Source organism: Anolis sagrei, chromosome 3 (assembly GCF_037176765.1).
Source record: "Anolis sagrei isolate rAnoSag1 chromosome 3, rAnoSag1.mat, whole genome shotgun sequence".
NCBI classification, from domain to species: domain Eukaryota; kingdom Metazoa; phylum Chordata; class Lepidosauria; order Squamata; family Dactyloidae; genus Anolis; species Anolis sagrei.
The window spans coordinates 160,255,898-160,274,357 of record NC_090023.1 but is presented as its reverse complement, the minus strand read 5'-3'; the positions used below and the strand labels follow the sequence as shown (position 1 = coordinate 160,274,357).

General features: G+C 40.5%; 1 protein-coding gene across 1 annotated transcript in view; it reads left to right on the top strand.

Annotated features, from left to right (window-relative positions):
- The window catches only part of OPN4 (opsin 4), a 92,782-nt gene that overhangs the window by 32,936 nt on the left and 41,386 nt on the right, over positions 1–18,460 (top strand). The window contains exon 3 of the mRNA XM_067466253.1: positions 13,933–14,075. Within this exon, the coding sequence (XP_067322354.1) occupies positions 13,933–14,075 (143 nt within the window). The remainder of the gene's footprint in view (positions 1–13,932; positions 14,076–18,460) is intronic.

Below are 18,460 nucleotides of genomic sequence, written 5' to 3'. Positions count from 1 at the left end.
ATTGGGTTGTTAGGGACATAGTGTCCAAATTTGGTGTCAATTGCCCCAGTGGTTTCTGAGTTCTGTGAATAGCACAAACGAACATTACATTTTTATTTATATAGATTCAGAGTTGTCATACCTGCAAACCTCACTAATGGTTGCACACACTCATAAATATAAGCTGCTATGAGTGTAAACATTTTGGGGGACATCTTGCATTTGTCGACAACGAGTGTGTTCCCTCAGGAATCACAATAAATATCAATACCAAGTATGCAATTATTTGTGGAAGGAGAGGGAACCAATTTGTTTCAAAACAAAATGTCCAAGATAATATTGACAATTCAGTAAACATACAAGGGTTGAATGATAAATAATGGTGGAGACCTTTGTTACTTGGGTTTAGATGGGAATCTATATAAATAAAAATGTAATGTTCGTTTGTGGGATTAACGTAACTCAAAAACCACTGGACGAATTGCCACCAAATTTGGCCATGACACCTACTAACCCAAGGAATAATAATCACTCAAAAATGATTTTGTGATTTGGGAGTTGTAGGTGCTGGGATTTATAGTTTGCTTACAATCAAAGAGCATTCTGACCTCCACCAATGATAGATTTACACCAAACATGGCACAACAGGGCTCCCATGACCAATAGAAAACACTAGAATGGTTTGGTGGGCATTGATCTTGAGTTTGGGAGTTGTAGTTCACCTACATCCAGAGAGCACTGTGAACTAAAACAATGATGGATCTGGTCCAACTTGGCACAAATATTCCGTATGTCCAAATATGAACACAGATGGATTTCGGGGGAAATAGACCCTGACATTTGGGAGTTGTAGTTACTGGGATTTATAGTTCATTTACAATCAAAGAGCATGCTGAACCCCACCAATGACAGAATTGGGGCAAACTTCCCTCACAGAACCCCCACACTTAAGGCCATCCAGTCCAACTCCCTTCACCAGGGCAAGAAAACAAAAAGCCCTCCTGACAAAGAGTCATCCAGCCATAGATATAGATATATATGATTCACACAGAGAGAGATAGTGGGTCCTAGATTTAAAAGGGACCCCTAAAGAAGGACAATATGTTGCCTGTTCCAGAGAAGGCAAACCAGACAATCTCTACATCAACACTGAGAAAGAAACAACAAGAAATACTGCTTACCCACAAGCAGAAAGAAATAACATATATTAGAAACCAATACTTTCACATTGCTTTATTTTCCAGATCAGCAGACTGGGCCACAGCAACATGTGGCAGGGAATGGCTAGTATTTTAATAAATCAAATGCAGAAATAATCCTTAGAATGTTCTCTTTGTCTACCACTATTCACTTTTCCACATAATCACCAGACAATTGGATACATTTCTGCCAACAATGAACAAGTTTCCTGAAGCTGTCACGGAAGATGCCGACTCTCTGTTTCTGCAACCAGTGTCTCACAGTTCTCTCATCCTGGGTACCCATCATGCACAGATCTTCCGATAGCCAAGCAAAGCAATAATGTGACCCACCCGTTTGAAATGGCATCAACAGAATTTTCCTTTTATTTACTGGCAGCTGAAAACATTACCTTTCAAGGCAGAAGCATACAGGTCACACTCAGAGTTTTCAAGCAACACCTCCCCGAAAGATGAATGTGTACATGTGAATCAGCTATTACAAGTTGTGACTATTCGAACATATTGAAAGATTTCAGACACTGCTCTTTATCTGTTCTAACACCTCCGAAGGCTGGTGTTTCCACAGGGAATCCTCTTTTTTCTGTTATATGAATAATGGCTGCCATTAACTTCTTTGGAGAAAAGCTTGGAAAAAATATTATGCTGAGGACAATAACTATTTACTACAAGAAGTGGTGTGACCTCTAATAACAAGATGCTGTGCTGTGTTTCACAGATAGCCTTGGGTCTCTCTGAAATATTTTCTCCAATTTTCATTCTCTCTTTCTTTCAGGGTCCATATACACTGTAGAATGAATGCAGTGGTGTTAACCCTTCCCTATGCTATCCAAAGCTATATATTTGGCTGAAGTTACATCAAAAAATGTACCTGTTCCGACTGACATACAAATTCAACTTAAGAACAAACCTACAGAACCTACCTTGTTTGTAATTTGGGGACTGCCTGTGTATCCCCCCTTACAAACACACACACACACACACACACACACACACACACAATAGCCTCTTCAAGTCTCCTAAAGTCATGTAATTTTTAAATGTGTGGAAGTTCATCTTTTGTGAGTATGAATATCTTCTTTTGCGGTTGTCACTGTCCATATGTTGATCATGACTGCATACAATGAGAAGTTTCTTTTATACAGCTGTTAGGACCTAAGAATGAACTGCCTGGGACATTGGTATTTGTCTTACTACTGTTTTTAAAATTAAAATATCCAAAAAGTTACTTTTTTGCATCCAAGTGATGTTCTGGAAAGGATTACACTATAATACGATTTTCTTCTTGAATATAAAGACCATTTTCAAATTGGCCCTATCATAAATACATGGAGAAATGTATTAAACGGCAAAAACTTTATTTTTGTGGGACATCCAGCAGCACATTTTGCTACCGTTTTTCAGTGAATATCTTGTAGAGTCTCAACCAATTCAACATAGTTTGCAACGGCCACAAAAATGATGTTTCGAAAGTAAAACAACTACTTGTACGTACCGCACAATTAAACAGGAAATAACACTTTCAAATCAGATACAGATTTTTTTCAAACGTTGTTACATAGTGTCATGTGAGCTGTACATCAAAAATAACTTGATCGACGTTGAAGTATAGGGGGATATCAAAACAGTGGCTCCCAGTTAGTCCAGTAGTGCTTTAAAGTGTTGCTGCTATAGACTACCAGTTAAACACACACAATTGGAGATGTGTTTTATTAATATGTTTCCAATAATTAAAGCATAGCAACAATTAAGATATAACCAGAGCATTGAAATAGCATCTATTGACTACAAACTGCAGGTCACCCCTACCAACATAACCAATAACCTCATAGAGAAAAATGCCACCCTTTCTGAAAATTACTTACACAATGGTATCACTTCTGCTACTTTAATTATTTTTGTGCCTATCTGGGTGTATTTTGAACTCAAGGCCAATGACTTCCACAGGGATGGTATTGTACATGTTGTATTACAGAGACTTTCATGATGCCTTGAAGAGTCCAAAAATGCAGGGCACATGTTGGGAGTCCTAAAGACTGTGTTTCTTTAAAAAGTAAGATCAAGTACTTTTTATTTATGCCAGGAGCAGGTCTTTAGTCACATTAATTGTAACTTCTTGTTCATTTAGATCAAATCACCCAAACACATTAGATTAAAGCAGAGATAGCTGCCATATTTAGTGGGAATGTCCTTTTTTCTTCCAGTTGCCCAAAAGGGATGGCAGACAATGATGTTATTCCTACTAAACTGAAAGTTCCAGGGTTTGGATCTGTCAGCCTTGGATACACTACACCAAAAAGCTTCTAGCATATTTCCCACCCAAACTAGTCTTTTTAAAATAGTGAACACTTATCAAGCTCCCAATGGTGGAGTGGCTTAAGCTGCTGAGCTGCTAAGCTTGCTGATCAAAAGGTCATCGATTCAAATCCAGAGAGCAAAATGAGCTCCCGCTGTTAACCCCAGCTTCTGCCAACTTAGCAGTTAAAAACATGCAAATGTGAGTAGATCAATAGGTACTGCTCTGACGGGAAGGTAACAGCACTCCATGCAGTCATGCTGGCCACATGACCTTGGAGGTGTTTATGGACAACACTGGCTCTTCATCTTAGAATGGAGATGAGCATCAACCCCCAGAGACGGACATGACTGGACTTAATGTCAGGGGAAAACCTTTACCTCTACCTGTGGTTATTATTATTAAACGTACCTTTCACAGTAGGTACTAGGGAAGTGACTGTTGGGACTGTAATAGTAATAATAGCTTTTAAAAGCAATTCCCAAGGTCTGGATGGAAGCACATTAAGGTAGATCCCCATGAGAGCATTTCTCTGAGGGCCTCTCTGAGATTGGATTTAATCTGATTCTTTCCTCATGAATTAGCAGACCCTGCAGTGTGTAAGAGGGTAAATGACAAGATCATCAACAAACCTTTCACAATTTGGAAATGTTACTTTTTTTGTACTGCAGTTCCAAAAATTGGTTGGCTGATTCTCGAATCTGTAACTCAAGATTTCTTGCAAGCCCTGCTTCCAGTTGAATAATTTGCTCCTCATATGAAAGATCATTGGAGCAAGTCCTCCTGCTCCAGCCTTTGTCATGAATGTTATGCAAGGCATGATCTTTATTTGTTTTTTTAATAGATAATCATATATATTTTGGGAAACAGTTCAAGGGACTTCAAGACATATTATCTGTCCCTTGCCATCCCACAAATTCTGCTTAATTGTTTCTCTTGCAAATGATGTATTATTTTTAGTCATCCGCAAATTTTTAGCCATGGAATGATGATCCATGAAAAATGACCTGATTTGCTCCGTAATATTTTGAGTGGATTATACACAGATATTGGAAAAACCAAAGAATGTTCAGTGATGTAAACATAGCAGGGTCAGGATATTTTGTAAATGTTTCCCTTCTAGGCACTGTATGAATCTGACATTTCATTTTGTGTGCATTAAACAAATGGAGGAAAAATGAAAGAAAATGAAAGAGGGGAAATAGATACCCAGGAGAGATAAACAAGGATGTTCTTGCCCTTCTGATTTAAGCTGCTTTAAAATATGGAGTTTGTTAGTTCAAAGAATGGGATTATCTTAGGATGATGTCACATATGAGTCTGCCTTTTAGTAATGAAAGCATATATTCTAGATATTAATCCAGGTATTAATGTACTCTCCCATTTGGGAGAGTGAGGCAAGTGCTTCAGGCAACAGATATTATATGTCAGGGAGCTGCAAGAAGGTGTTGGGAAGACAGCACAGTGTGCCATGGACTCTGCCCTGTACCTTCTAAAGTAACCTGGTATTTTCTGATGGGATGAATGATGTTGTTCCATTGGCAGCATGAGAGTATTATTACTATTATTTGATACACAACAAGATTAGTACACAGCAAACAAGATCACTATTCTGGCTTTTGTATTGGATCACACGTTGGACACTTCCCAAGTGTCTGGGACTATGTGAAATATTGGCGAATAATTCCTGCAGATCCGAGTAGGGTGTCCTTTGGTAGCTGACAGATGGTAATTTTGTCAGTGCCAATTGTTTTCAAGTGCTGGCCAAGGTCTTTAGGCACTGCACCCATTGTGTCAGTCACCACTGGGACCCCCTTGACTGGCTTGTGCCAGAGTCTTTGCAGTTTAACTTTTAAATTCTCATATTGTGTAAGCTTTTCCAGTTATTTCTCATCAATCCTGCTGTCGCCTAGGATTTCAACATCAATGATCCATACTTGTTTTGTGTGTGTGAGGTCGTGAGTATTGTGCTCCAAAACTCAGTCTGAATTCGGAAGTCCCAGAGTAGTTTGATGTGCTCATTTTCTATAACCTTTTCAGGCTTGTGGTCTCACCATTTTTTGTCACAGGCAGATGATATTTGTGCCACAAGTTCCAGTGGATCATCTGAGCATTGGTATTATGCCTCTGTTTGTAGTCAGTTTGCATGATCTTCTTGCAGCATGAAAATGAACAAAAACTGGCTACCAGTATTTAAAAAAAAAGCCCTCTAAAATCATAACAGTAAAACAACACTCAAACACAGGGAAACTCCAGAGAGGAAAAAACAGGGACAGCTAATCACCTCTCAACAAAAACTTCCCCCAGGCACTAACAGTTCCAAGGTGCTTGTTTATAAAGCTATTGTCCTCCCAATCCTGCTATATGCCTGTGAAATTTTGGCTGTCTACAGATGTCACACTCAACTCCTATAACGATTCTATCAGTGCTGCCTCTGAAAAATCTTGCAAATCTCTTGGGAAGACAGGTGGACAAATGTCAGCGTGCTGGAAGAAGCAAAGACCACCAGCATTGAAACGATGCTCCTATGCCATCAACTCTGCTCCGCTGGCCACATTGTCCAATGCCCAGTTACCATCTCCCAAAGCAGTTATTATACTCCGATCTCAAGAACGGCAAACGTAATGTTGGTGGGCAGGAAAAGAGATTTAAAGATGGACTTAATGCCAACCTTAAAGACTATGGCATAGACACCAAAAACTGGGAAGCCCTGGCCCTTGAGCACTCTAACTGGAGGTCAGCTGTGACCAGCAGTACTCCAGAATTCAAAGAGGCATGAATGGTGAAAGGAGAAACATGCCAAGGGGAAGGCACCGGGATTGTGGCGCAGCTGGCTGAGTGTCAGCTGCATTAAGATCACTCTGACCAAAAGGTCATGAGTTCGAAGCCAGCCTGGGTTGGAGTGGGCTTCCAACCAATTGTGTAGCCTATTGTCAACCTTTGCAACCCGAAAGACAGTTGCATCTGTCAAGTAGGAGAGGGTTGTATGTTGTATGTATGACGATGTGTCAAATGTGTTATGTGTTAAATGTTTTGATACGGCCAATAGGCCAATCAATAAAACGTATCTATCTGTCAAGTAGGAAAATTAGGTACCACCTTGTGTGGGGAGGCTAAATTAACTAATTTATGAGGCCATAAAAAAGACTCCAGCAAAGCACTCCATCAAAACCATGCTGGGAATGTGGAAGTACTTCATCAGTGTCGCAGTTGGACGATGAAAGTGACAGCTCCCCTAGCGGCCAGAAAAAGTTAAATAGCCTCTGTCTATGTCTGTATACATTGTATGTCAAATCAGCATTGAATGTTTGCCATATATGTGTACACTGTAATCCACCCTGAGTCCCCTGTGGAGTGAGAAGGGCGGAATATGAAAGCTGTAAATAAATAAATAAATAAATAAACCTTAAAAACTATAGACATAGACATAGACACTGAGAACTGGGAAGCCCTGGCCCTTGAGCACTCTAATTGGAGGTCAGCTGTGACCAGCAGTGCTCCAGAATTTGAAGAGGCACAAATGGTGAAGGGAGAAACATGCCAAGGGGAAGGCACATCAAGCCAACCCTGACAAGAACCGCCCTCCACCTGGAAACCAATGTTCTCGCTGTGGGAGGACATGCGGATCAAAAATAGGGTTCCACAGCCACCTACAAACCCACCACCAAGATACCAGACTTTGAGAACCATCGTCCTTGGACTACGAGGGATCACCCAAGTAAGTAAGTAAGTAAGTAAGTAAGGTAAGTTTGATCTGGTTCTGAGACATCCAGCAGTACCTGGATCCTCTGCCAGCCTGGCAACACATAGGGCAAATATTGTTCTTGATATGCTAGTAAAAACCTGTTTATAGAAAAAGGAGAGGACTTCTTCAACTGAAGTCAATTAAAACAGAGAGAGAACATCCTCTGCATTTTTCTTCACTGGGGTTGCAAGCAGATCTGAAATGTATCGCTATGTCCAAACAGCAGTTTTCCCCTCTTCTCCCTCACAGCATAAGCCGAATTCAGATTCATAGCTGGATGGTGATGCTATCTTCACATTCTTTTAATACAATGAAGGTATACTGGCACCAAGTGGTCTAAAGCCTCTGATGCAGGATTGTTATTTCTTTGCACCTTATTCTCCCCTCTTCTCCCAGATTTTGGTGAGGATTGTATCTCAATGCAATTTAGTCAAAGAACTCCTAACTAATCCTTCCACCTGACCAGTGTCACCGTCTCTTGATTAGTTGAGTCTGATGGTCTTCCCCTGAGAGGACAATAAAATATTAATGGGATGGCTTTGTCTTTGTAGATATGTCTCTTCCCCATTTCTTTCTCTCTTTTGTCTTTGTTGGCTTCTTCTACTATGAGAGATGATGCCTTGAACAAGAATTTTGCCATGGACTGCACATGTTTTGGTTGTTGTCTGCCTTCAAGTCATGATTTGTGGAAACACTAAGGTTCCAAAGAAATGTGAAATCAATGTTTCCATTAGATGTTTTGTCTTATGTCTGTTATAACAGGCTGTGCTTTTTATTTAATTTTAGTGTGTTAAGTTATAATCTGTATTTATATGTTGAGTTGTATACATTTTGTTAGCATGGATGTATTGTTGCATTGAATGTTTGCCTTTTATATTTGGAATCTGCCCTGAGTCCCTTTGCGGAGATAGAGTGGAATATAAATAAAGATGATGATGATGATTAATATTATTATTATTTGTAACACAACAAGATGACACACCTGGAATATTGTGTCCAGTTCTGGGCACCACAATTCAAGAGAGATATTGACAAGCTGGAATGTGTCCAGAGGAGGGTGACTAAAATGATCAAGAGTCTGGAGAACAAGCCCTATGAGGAGCGGCTTAAGGAGCTGGGCATGTTTGGCCTGAAGAAGCGAAGGCTGAGAGAAGATATGATAGCCATGTATAAATATGTGAGAGGAAGCCACAGGGAGGAGGGAGCAAGCTTGTTTTCTGCTTCCTTGGAGACTAGGATGCAAAACAATGGCTTCAAACTTCAAGAGAGGAGATTCCATCTGAACATGAGGAAGAACTTCCTGACTGTGAGAGCCGTTCAGCAGTGGAACTCTCTGCCCCGGAGTGTGGGGAGGCTCCTCCTTTGGAAGCTTTTAAACAGAGGCTGGATGGCCATCTGTCAGGGGTGATTTGAATGCAATATTCCTGCTTCTTGGCAAGGGGTTGGACTGGATGGCCCATGAGGTCTCTTCCAACTCTTTGATTCTATGATTCTATGAGTCCACAGCAGACACACTGCTGGCTGTTGTATTGGATCACACATTGGACACTTCCCAAGTGTCTAGGACTGTGTGATGTATCAGCGAATAAAGCATGCAGATCCCAGTAAGGTGGCCTTCTGCAGCTGGCAGATAGTAATTTTGTCAGCGCCAATTGTGTTTAAGTGCAGGCCAAGGTCTTTAGGTAATGCACCCATGGGACCACCTTGACTGGTTTGTGCCAGAGTCTTTGCAGTTCAATTTTTAAATCCTCATATTGTGTCAGCTTTTCCAGTTGTTTCTCTGTATTCCTGCTGTCACCTGGGATTGCAACATCAACAATACATACTTTGTATTGTGGAAGGTTTTCATGGCCGGAATCACTGGGTTGTTGTAGGTTTTTTCGGGTTATATCGCCATGGTCTAGAGGCATGATCTAGAATGCCTCTAGACCATGGCCATATAGCCCCAAAAACCTACAACAACCCAATACATACTTTGTTTTTTAACACAGTTGTGAAGTCAGGAGTACTATGCTCCAAAACTCTGTCTGTCTGAATCCGTAAGTCCCAGAGGAGTTTGGCATGTTCACTCTCTGTAACTTTTTCCGGCTTGTGATCCCACCAGTTAGTTGTCGCAGGCAGATGGTATTTGTGGCACAAGTTCCAATGAATCATCTGAGCAACGGTGTTATGCCTCTGCTTGTAGTCTGTCTGCGCGATCTTCTTGCAGCAGCTGAGGATGTTATTATTATTATTATTATTATTATTATTATTATTATTATTAGGTGAAACTCTCACAGGGTTTTCTTGGCAAGGTTTGTTCTGAAGTGGATTTTGACTTTTCCTTCCACTAAGGCTCGGAGACTATCTATCTTGCCCTAGGTCACCCAGTGGTTTTCCATGGCTAAAAGCAGGGATTTGAACCCTGCTCTCCAGATTTGTAGTCTAGCTCTCAAACTACTACAAAATGCTGGCTCTACATAGCACTATCAGTGTAAAAAACCACCGCATTCCTCACTTTTAATTCTTTTTGAAAAAGAGTTGTGTTTAACAAATTGTCGATGGTCAGCAAAAAAGAAGCTGAATAATGAGCACAGTTGGGAACTGAATAATAACTGAATGCGTTTTCTCACTGTCAGATTAGGCATGCACCTAAATAACTTAGGGAAATGAAACCCCTTCCATTTTTTCCCTTGCATTTTGCAGTATCCATCTAGCATTCTCATCTTGTCCCCGTTCTGTATCAGGGAGATTTTTCCCTCTCCCTGCATGGAAATTCTTATTTACATTTTTCTAATATTATATAGGATGTTTAGAATGCAATTTACCAATTGACTAATGTGCTTTTCATACATTTTTCAAATGTGCTGAGTTTTGTATGTGTGTTTTCAGACATTTTGTGTGCCTTGTTTGCATTCACCAAAACTTGGCAATACATTATTTTTCTGGGGCAAAGATGCACTTTGTCCTCTCTAGAGATGTAAACGTGTCTTCTTTGGAAAATATATATTCAAGACATTTCTTTTATACCCCCTAGTGGCAACTTAATGACAACCAACTGCATATAATTGTGATTTGTAAGCCTTCCTGAGTCCCAATTTTGTCCAAAAGTAGGATATAAAGATGATGATGATTATGATGACTATATAACTGGAATCATCTGTTATTCATAAAGGTGCATGCTAGAGAAAGAAGCAAAAATCTGACCTCTTGCCACTGTTTGCTTCTTTCAAGTACTCCTCACTATCTATTTTAATATTGAAAGTGAACCGAAAGAAAAAGTGCTTGAAGTGCCAGCATAGTGTAATGGAATGTGAGTGTTTGACGAGAGCTTTAGGAGGTCGGGATCTGAATCTGCTTGGTTATGGATGACCCACTGGATGACCTGCTGCAAAGCAAACACCTTCAGTACCAGAGCAAGACAAAGGCAAAGTCCATCTGAACAAATCTTGCCCAGAAAGTCTAGGATAGGGTTGCCATAAGTCAGGGTCAACTTGAAGGAACAGAAGGAGGAGGAGGAGGAAAAACAAAAAAAACAACAACAACCAGAACAACAACAGGGAGAGGTATGGAGGGGGACCTCAGAGCATTAGGACAAGACTTATTCCCAGTCAGATCATTAGTCAACTAACTCAATATTGCCTGCACTTATTACCAGAAATACCTTGGACAAAACATTTATTTATTTATTTATTTATTTATTTATTTACGGCATTTATATGCCGCCCTTCTCACCCCGAAGGGGACTCAGAGCGGCTTACAATATATATTTTCATACAATATATTATATTATTAGCATAGTACAATATCAGTATATATTACTATATTGCACTATACTGTTATATCGTAATATTATTAGTAATATTACATGTAATGTAAATATTAGGCCTGGGCGGTTTCGTTCGTTAATTTTGTAATTCGTTAAATATTCGTTAATTTTAGCCATTACAAAACGATTACAAAACTTATTTTTAAACCCGGAAGTGTTTTTAAATATCGAAACGGCATGCGCCAAAAAATTTTGTATTTCCGTCCATTTCGGAAATACGTAAGATGGCTTGGCTAGATGCTTGCTGGGAGCTCTCCTCTCTCTCCTCTCCTTAGCCAGTCAGAGGCAGAGCCTGAAAGAGGAGGAGGAGGAAGAGGAGAGGGCGGGGAAGGCGCCGGCTGAGCAAGCGAGCGAGAGGGCGAGCGACCCTCAGCGGGAAGGCGGCCCATCCCTCCTTCCTCACCTTTGCGGTGGGTGTGCTTCATTCTCCCAATTCCTTAGCGGAGGGCTGTGCTTCATTCTCCCAATTCCTTAGCGGAGGGCTGGGCTAGATGGCCTTTGGGGAGCCCTTCTCCCAATTTCGCATTGCTTCGGAGGAGCCGGGCCCGACTCGGCGGCAGCGCTTGAGGGCCCGCCAGAGTGAGTGAGTGCCTGCCTTCCCTCCTTAATAATAATTTCTCCTCCCTATTCTACTAAATTAATAATTAAATTAAAAAAATTTGAAAAAATATTGAAAAAAAAGGGCACCATCTTTACAAAATGTTTTGTAAATATTAACGAAATTTCGTAAATACCGAACTTTTTTAAGGGAAAATTTTGTAATTATTTTAAATATCGAAACAAAAAAACCCCCCAAATACAAATCGATTTTAGAAACAAATTTTTGCGTTGTTACCCAGGCCTAGTAAATATATAATTATAATTATAATATTGAATTATTATTACTAGTATTATATTGTATTACATTATAATATTATATGTACATACAATATACTATATTATATTATTATATAATATAATAATATATATTATATTATATTATATTATTAGTAAAGACAAGTAAAAAAAAACATGAGACTTTCCCCATGCAAATCATGCCCTCTAAGTCTAAGGAACCAGAGAAGTAATTCAGTAACATGTCTGGCAGGAGCATCAAGGTTTCCATGCCTTGCCTCACTTGTTTTCTGCCACCTTTAATTGAAAATAGTAATAGTAAACCAAGAAAGTATGTGCAATTTGATCTCAATTACCTAAAATACTTACATTTTCTTGGCACAGCTTGTCTTAGTATATATGATGATGATGACAAAGACTCTTGTTACTATCACATAAATACAGGCCTGCACATATTGAATATTAACTAAAGCCTTGAAGCGCAGGCGTCGGTGGTGACTGGGAGAGCTTTCGCACAACTGAAGCTTGTGTGCCAGCTGCGACCGTACCTCATGAAATCGGATCTTGCCATGGTGGTCCACACCTTAGTTACCTCCAGATTTGACTATTGCAATGTGCTCTATGTGGGCCTGCCCTTGAAGAGAGCCCAGAAATTTCAGTTGGTCCAACGGGCGGTGGTCAGACTACTAACAGGAGCGAATTACAGGGAGCAGTCAACTCCCCTCTTCAAGGAGCTCCATTGGCTGCTATTCATTTTCCGGTCCTAATTCAAGGTGCAGGTTCTTACAAAGCCCTGAACAGTTTGGGACCCACCTGCCTGTGTGACCACATGAACCTACATGATCTCTTCGATCTCTTCGATCTTCTGGAGAGGCCCTTCTCTTGCTCCTGCCCTCATTGCAAATGCGACTTGTGGGGATGATGGAGAGGGCCTTCTCTGTTGTGGCCCCACTGATTCTGGAACTCGCTCCCCAGAGATATTAGACAAGCCCCTACCCTGGCAGTCTTCAAGAAGAGCTTGAAAACCTGGCTGTTCCAGTGTGCCTTCAATGGATGAATGAACAATAATACTTTGACATGACCTACCTCTGTAAAATGGCCCTCGGTAGCACTTTATTTTACCTGTTAGTGCAATCACACCTCACTCTACCTCTTGGATCCTCTGTCCAGACATATTACATTGCTATCTCACCAGTGTTTTAAATTTTTAGTCTATTCAAATCGGCCCACCCAATGTGATCAATTTCTATGTTCTAAATGTTGTGATTTTATATTGTTGATGTGTTTAAAATGGGTTTTCTATTTTATTTTATTTTTGCTGTATTCTGTTGTATATTATTTTACTGTATTGCTGGGCTTGGTCTCTTGTAAGCCGCCCCAAGTCCCCTTGGGGAGATGGTGGTGGGGTATAAATAAAGTTTATTATAATATTATTATTATTCCTTAGAAATTATCTATTCATTCATTCTTTCTCTCCAGAGGCTGCTATGGAAAACTGGAAGGTGGACAAGGGACCAAATCCTAACAAAATGTTCTTGTCAAAGTGAAATTCTTATGATTTGGGGTAGATAGTAAAGCCCTTATATTCAAGCTGAATTTTTTTACTTTAGGAATTAATTAACCAGTGACCCATGGAACTCTAGAGTCTTTGTGTTTGCTCTTTAGAGGACTGATGAAATAAGCAAAAACAATCCTTTGTTTTACTCTGAAATTTGTTTTTTTATATGTGTTTTGGGGAGCACAAGGTATCCATGGGTTTCAAATAGATTCATGACCTCTCCAAAAGGTTAAGAATCACTGTTTTGGTTTATCTTTTTCGCAAACTCTCATTAAACTGAAAATGCAAACAAAAAATAACCCTTGGCTCTGAGTGTTTTGACCATAGCTATAATGTTTGTGTTCAAAAGCTGACCTAAAATAAATAGAATTTTATACAGGATGGATTAATTTGAAATCTTTGTTTCATCCCTGTTTTGATGCTATTCTTTCTCTCTAAGATGGTTGGCATGTCTGTACTTAAGAAAGGAGACATATCAGTTTGTGAACTTTTGCCATTCTCTTTTGCTTGTAGGACCGGACAATGCTGAACCTCCCTGATCCTTTCCCAACGGTGGATGTACCAACCCATGCTCACTATACCATTGGGGTTGTCATTCTTCTAGTGGGAATCACAGGAACTTTTGGTAACCTCTTAGTCATCTACGCTTTTTTCAGGTATTCAATTCAATTGCTTTAATCTTCCTACGATTGCCACACGTTCAGTTTCACATGGGACACTCTTCTGTTTGAAAGGCCACCTGGTCCAACTCCAACTTAAAGATAAATAACCATAGATAAAGAGAACTCAGCTCTTTAAATTGCTTCAAATACTATGCACAAGCCACCTGGTTACATTCCTTTCCACTATAGTATAATGTATATCCATTATATACACATTATATGCATACGCATTGTGCTGTCGCACGCTGGGCCTGTGCATAAGACTGTAGACAGGACATAAATTCTGTGTGCCCAACGGGACATCGGGGCTGCCTCAGATTAAAGGCCTTGGATTTCCTTAAAACAGAGTCTCTAGATTGCTTAAAGGTTCAACAAAGTTCTTTATTAATGAAAACGAACAGGTACTTCAAGGCTTTCTTAACAGTCTGTTGGATCCCTCTCAATCTTGTCCACAGGGAACAGGCACTATCTTCATAAACTGTAACTAATGGGGAAATCCTTAACTTCTAATCTGGGCAGTCTGTCTTTGCCTCTGTTGGCGTGGAGCCCCTACACCCAGTACCAACTGCTTCTGGCTTCCGCGAGTGACCCTTACCAAGCAGAGCTTTGTAGACTTCCAGGGGAGAAGGAGTTCAGGTTTCTGTGATGGCTGACTGAAGTCCTTCAGCAAAGGAGCTGTAGGGCTGTATAACCCCGGTCAAGCTGTAGGCTGTATATCTCCCCGGCCAAGCCGTGGGGCTGTATCCCCCCGGCCAAGCCGTAAAAGACGAAGCTTTCTACAGGAGTTCTTGGTATTATGTCCTGCATGAAAGGCTTCTCTGTGTGGACTGAACCCAAACTGGCTCCTATTTCCTCCAAAACCCAAAAAGGGGGCGGGACCAGGGAACCTAACTATAATTGACAGGTGGCTTGCCCTACGATTGCAACCAAAAGAAGCCACCTATCTGCAGAGTCCCTGAAACTTAGGACTACAATAAACATTCAGTGCAAAGCAAACAAAATTAGAGCTCCTGGTACAGCTGTACCTGCACACGCATACATATATCCATTGTGTTTTGTGTCCATTGGCATTTGCAAATCTGTGCTATATTTTGTTCTCGCTCTTTCTGGTGACGCTTCTCTTCTTCAACCATTTGTAAGTGTCTCCCTAACCTCCTAGAAAGCACTTCTTAGTTGTATCAGAAAGGTTCATACATTTTGGGAGTTATGTAAGGCATTGATGCTCAGAAGGAATCAAGGTTAGGTTAGAAAGCAGTAATTCTGTATTTTAATTAGTTGTGCAGCTTTTATTCTGTTTTATTAAATGTTATGCATTGTGAGTTCTCAGGAAGACCTTGAACTAGCTATGTAAACAGTGTGCCTTTGTTTAAAATAAAATAGTTATAAAACTGTATTGTTGAAGGATTTCGTGGGGTGTTGTAAGTTTTTCAGGCTGTATGGCCATTGTCCAGAAGTATTCTCTCCTGACATTTCAGCTGCATCTATGGTAGCCTCCGAAGAGGTTGTGAGGTCTGTTGGAAACTAGGTGTTACGGTGCAAGTGGCACCACCTATGTATAGAACTGTTAGTTGCAAGATTTAAACTGTTGTATCATGCTTAATCCTGCCCCTTTTACCCTGTCTATGTATAGTTGTATGGGTTGGTTGCTTGTAGCTGTCAATCAGTACTATTTGGCTCCACCTCTTCCTGCAGGAGGGGAGAGCTTCCTTTCTTTTTCATTCTACCATCAGAGTTTGTACCAGATGGACGTGAGCAAGAGACTTGACTCTAAAGAACCCTGATTTAAGTTACCTCTTAGCACCAGTTCTGAGGTTTTTTTACCCTTGGGACTCATGCTTTATGTCCAGATCGTCCTGGACAATTATTGAGGAGACCCAAGTGCCTTCAAACCGGGTTTTTTGGCACCAAAGGAAGATCCTGAGTCTTCAAAACATAGGCCATCTGAACTGGGGTTGTGGTTTGCTCTGGCATTCACAACCATTGAGGAAAGAGGAAACTTGGTGAGGCTTCTCAGCTTCAAACCCCTTGGACCCAGGACTAATTGAGACTGTAACATATGTTTTCCTTCACCCCTCTAAAGTTTTCCAGCTCATTGCTTTAAAGAAATGACTTTGTGATAAATAAAACTTATTTTGAGTTATTTACAGCATTTTGGGGTTTTGGGAGTTCCAGTTTCTTATAGGAGGGCAAGAAGCAATTCCTTGGGGAAAAGATGCCACGTCCATCCCTCCTTCATTAAGAATAATAGCCCCCAAGCGCGACGGCACACTAGGAAAATGGGGGTTTTATATCTGTGGAATGCCCAGGGTGAGAGAAAGAATTCTTGTCTGTTGGAGGTAGGTGTGAATATGTAAATTGGTCACCTTGATTAGCATTTAATGGCCTAGCAGTTTCAAGGTGTGGCTTCTTACTGCCTGGGGGAATCATTTCTTGAAAGGTAATAAAATTGCCCCCATATCAATGTTTCCATTCCAGTAAAAATAGTATTTGGAATGAAATTATCTGAATAGCAAGAAAAAAACTATTTTGATGATAAGTACAAAACGTTATATTTGGAGCACCTAGAATTGTGAGCTTTATATCCTCAGCTATTGGGATTTATAAACAATGGATCTAGTTGTGGATTCATTGAAGTAATAAACCAATCTGACTGTCATCATTGATTTTAAAAATCAAGGGGGTTCATTTAGCTGAGTATTCCTCTGCATAGAAAACAAATAAACTTCATGCTCACGAAACACCCAGAGACTCACTATTGCATGGCACTTTACTTTATGTATATGCCTTCAAGTTGCCTTTCAACTTGTTGCAACCCCATGAATTCCATAGGATTTTCTGTCAAGGAATTCTCAGAGATTATTTTGCCATTTTCTTCCTCTGAAATATAAACTACAATGTCTAGTATTCCTTGTCAATCTCCTTTCCAAGCACTAATTGGGGCTTAGCTTCCAAGACCAGATGGGATCTGGTGTCTTTAGGATATTTAGGCAGAATGAACAATTGCCTTGTTATATATACAGAACCTAAAGCCTGAAAGAAAGTTTTTGGCTCCATTCAGTTTGCATCAAGGGCTGTTAATTTCCTCTCTACCCTGAATGATGTTTGTAACTGCTTGAGCAAAAGCCCGGTAAATATTAGCAACAAATTCAACCTTAGATCCACCTTCACTTAGAGTGACGTATGGTTATTATCATTCCAAGAGAGACTTTTTTTGCTTCCTGCTTAGGTATGACATAGTACAGCCTAGACTATAGCTGAAAGAGTCATAAGACGGGGCCAGCGATAATATGGGGCATAAAGAATATTAAGGTAGTAGATATGAGTGCAGTTACTGTAAAGGGCCAGTTGATAGGTATGGATGAGGATGAATAAGCTGAGGATCAATCCCGACAAGACAGAGGTCCTCCAGGTTGATCGTAAGCCAAATTGGGGTATAGGGTGGCAACCTGTGCTCAGTGGGGTTGCACTCCCCCTGAAGTCACAGGTCCGCAGCTTGTGTGTCCTCTTAGACCAACACTTGAAGCCCAGGTGTTGGCGGTGGCTGGGAGGGCCTTCGCACAACTAAAACCCGTGCGCCAGCTGTGACCGTGCCTTGTGAAGTCGGATCTGGCCATGGTGGTCTATGCCTTAATCACCTCCAGATTGGATTACTGCAATGCACTCTTTGTGGGGCTGCCCTTCCAGATGGCTCGGAAATTTCAATTGGTCCAACGGGTGGCAGCCAGGTTACTAACTGGAACAACTTACAGGGAGCGGTCAACCTCCCTGTTTAAGGAGCTCCATTGGCTGCCCCGAGTCCCCTTTGGGGAGATAGTGGCGGGATATAAATAAAGTTGATGATGATGATGATTATTATTATTACAGAGCTGGTCTCACCGCTACTTGATCACCTGGATATCTGGATTGCATGCACATCAATGTCGCATCAATTTCTTCAAAACCACTTGTGCTAGAAATATGTCACTGCTGTTCTTGATTTTATTATAAATATGAAAGAAGATATCCTTGTAATTTTGAAACAGGTCTAAAGTCTAGGTCCTACACCACGAACCACACCAAAACAACGCTATTAGATCCACAAACTTGTTTTTCTCAAAATGATATGCCTTGGTAGGGGACTAAAAGAAAAGATGAGACTTCCTGTTGTTTGCTTCATGGTCTGGACAACTGAAGCAAAATAAAATGTTGTAGGCAATGTAAAAATCATTTGGCTTAATCCCTATATTTAGGAGCTACTGCTAATCTGGCTAACAGTGGAAAATGCCCTCCCAGTTCAGTATGACCCAGATGCAGAAAATCCATAGTCCATCTACTTTAATTTCCTGTTAATCACTAGCACAGGGAACAGGAAAGTGGAGCAAGAAGAAGAACGCACTCTA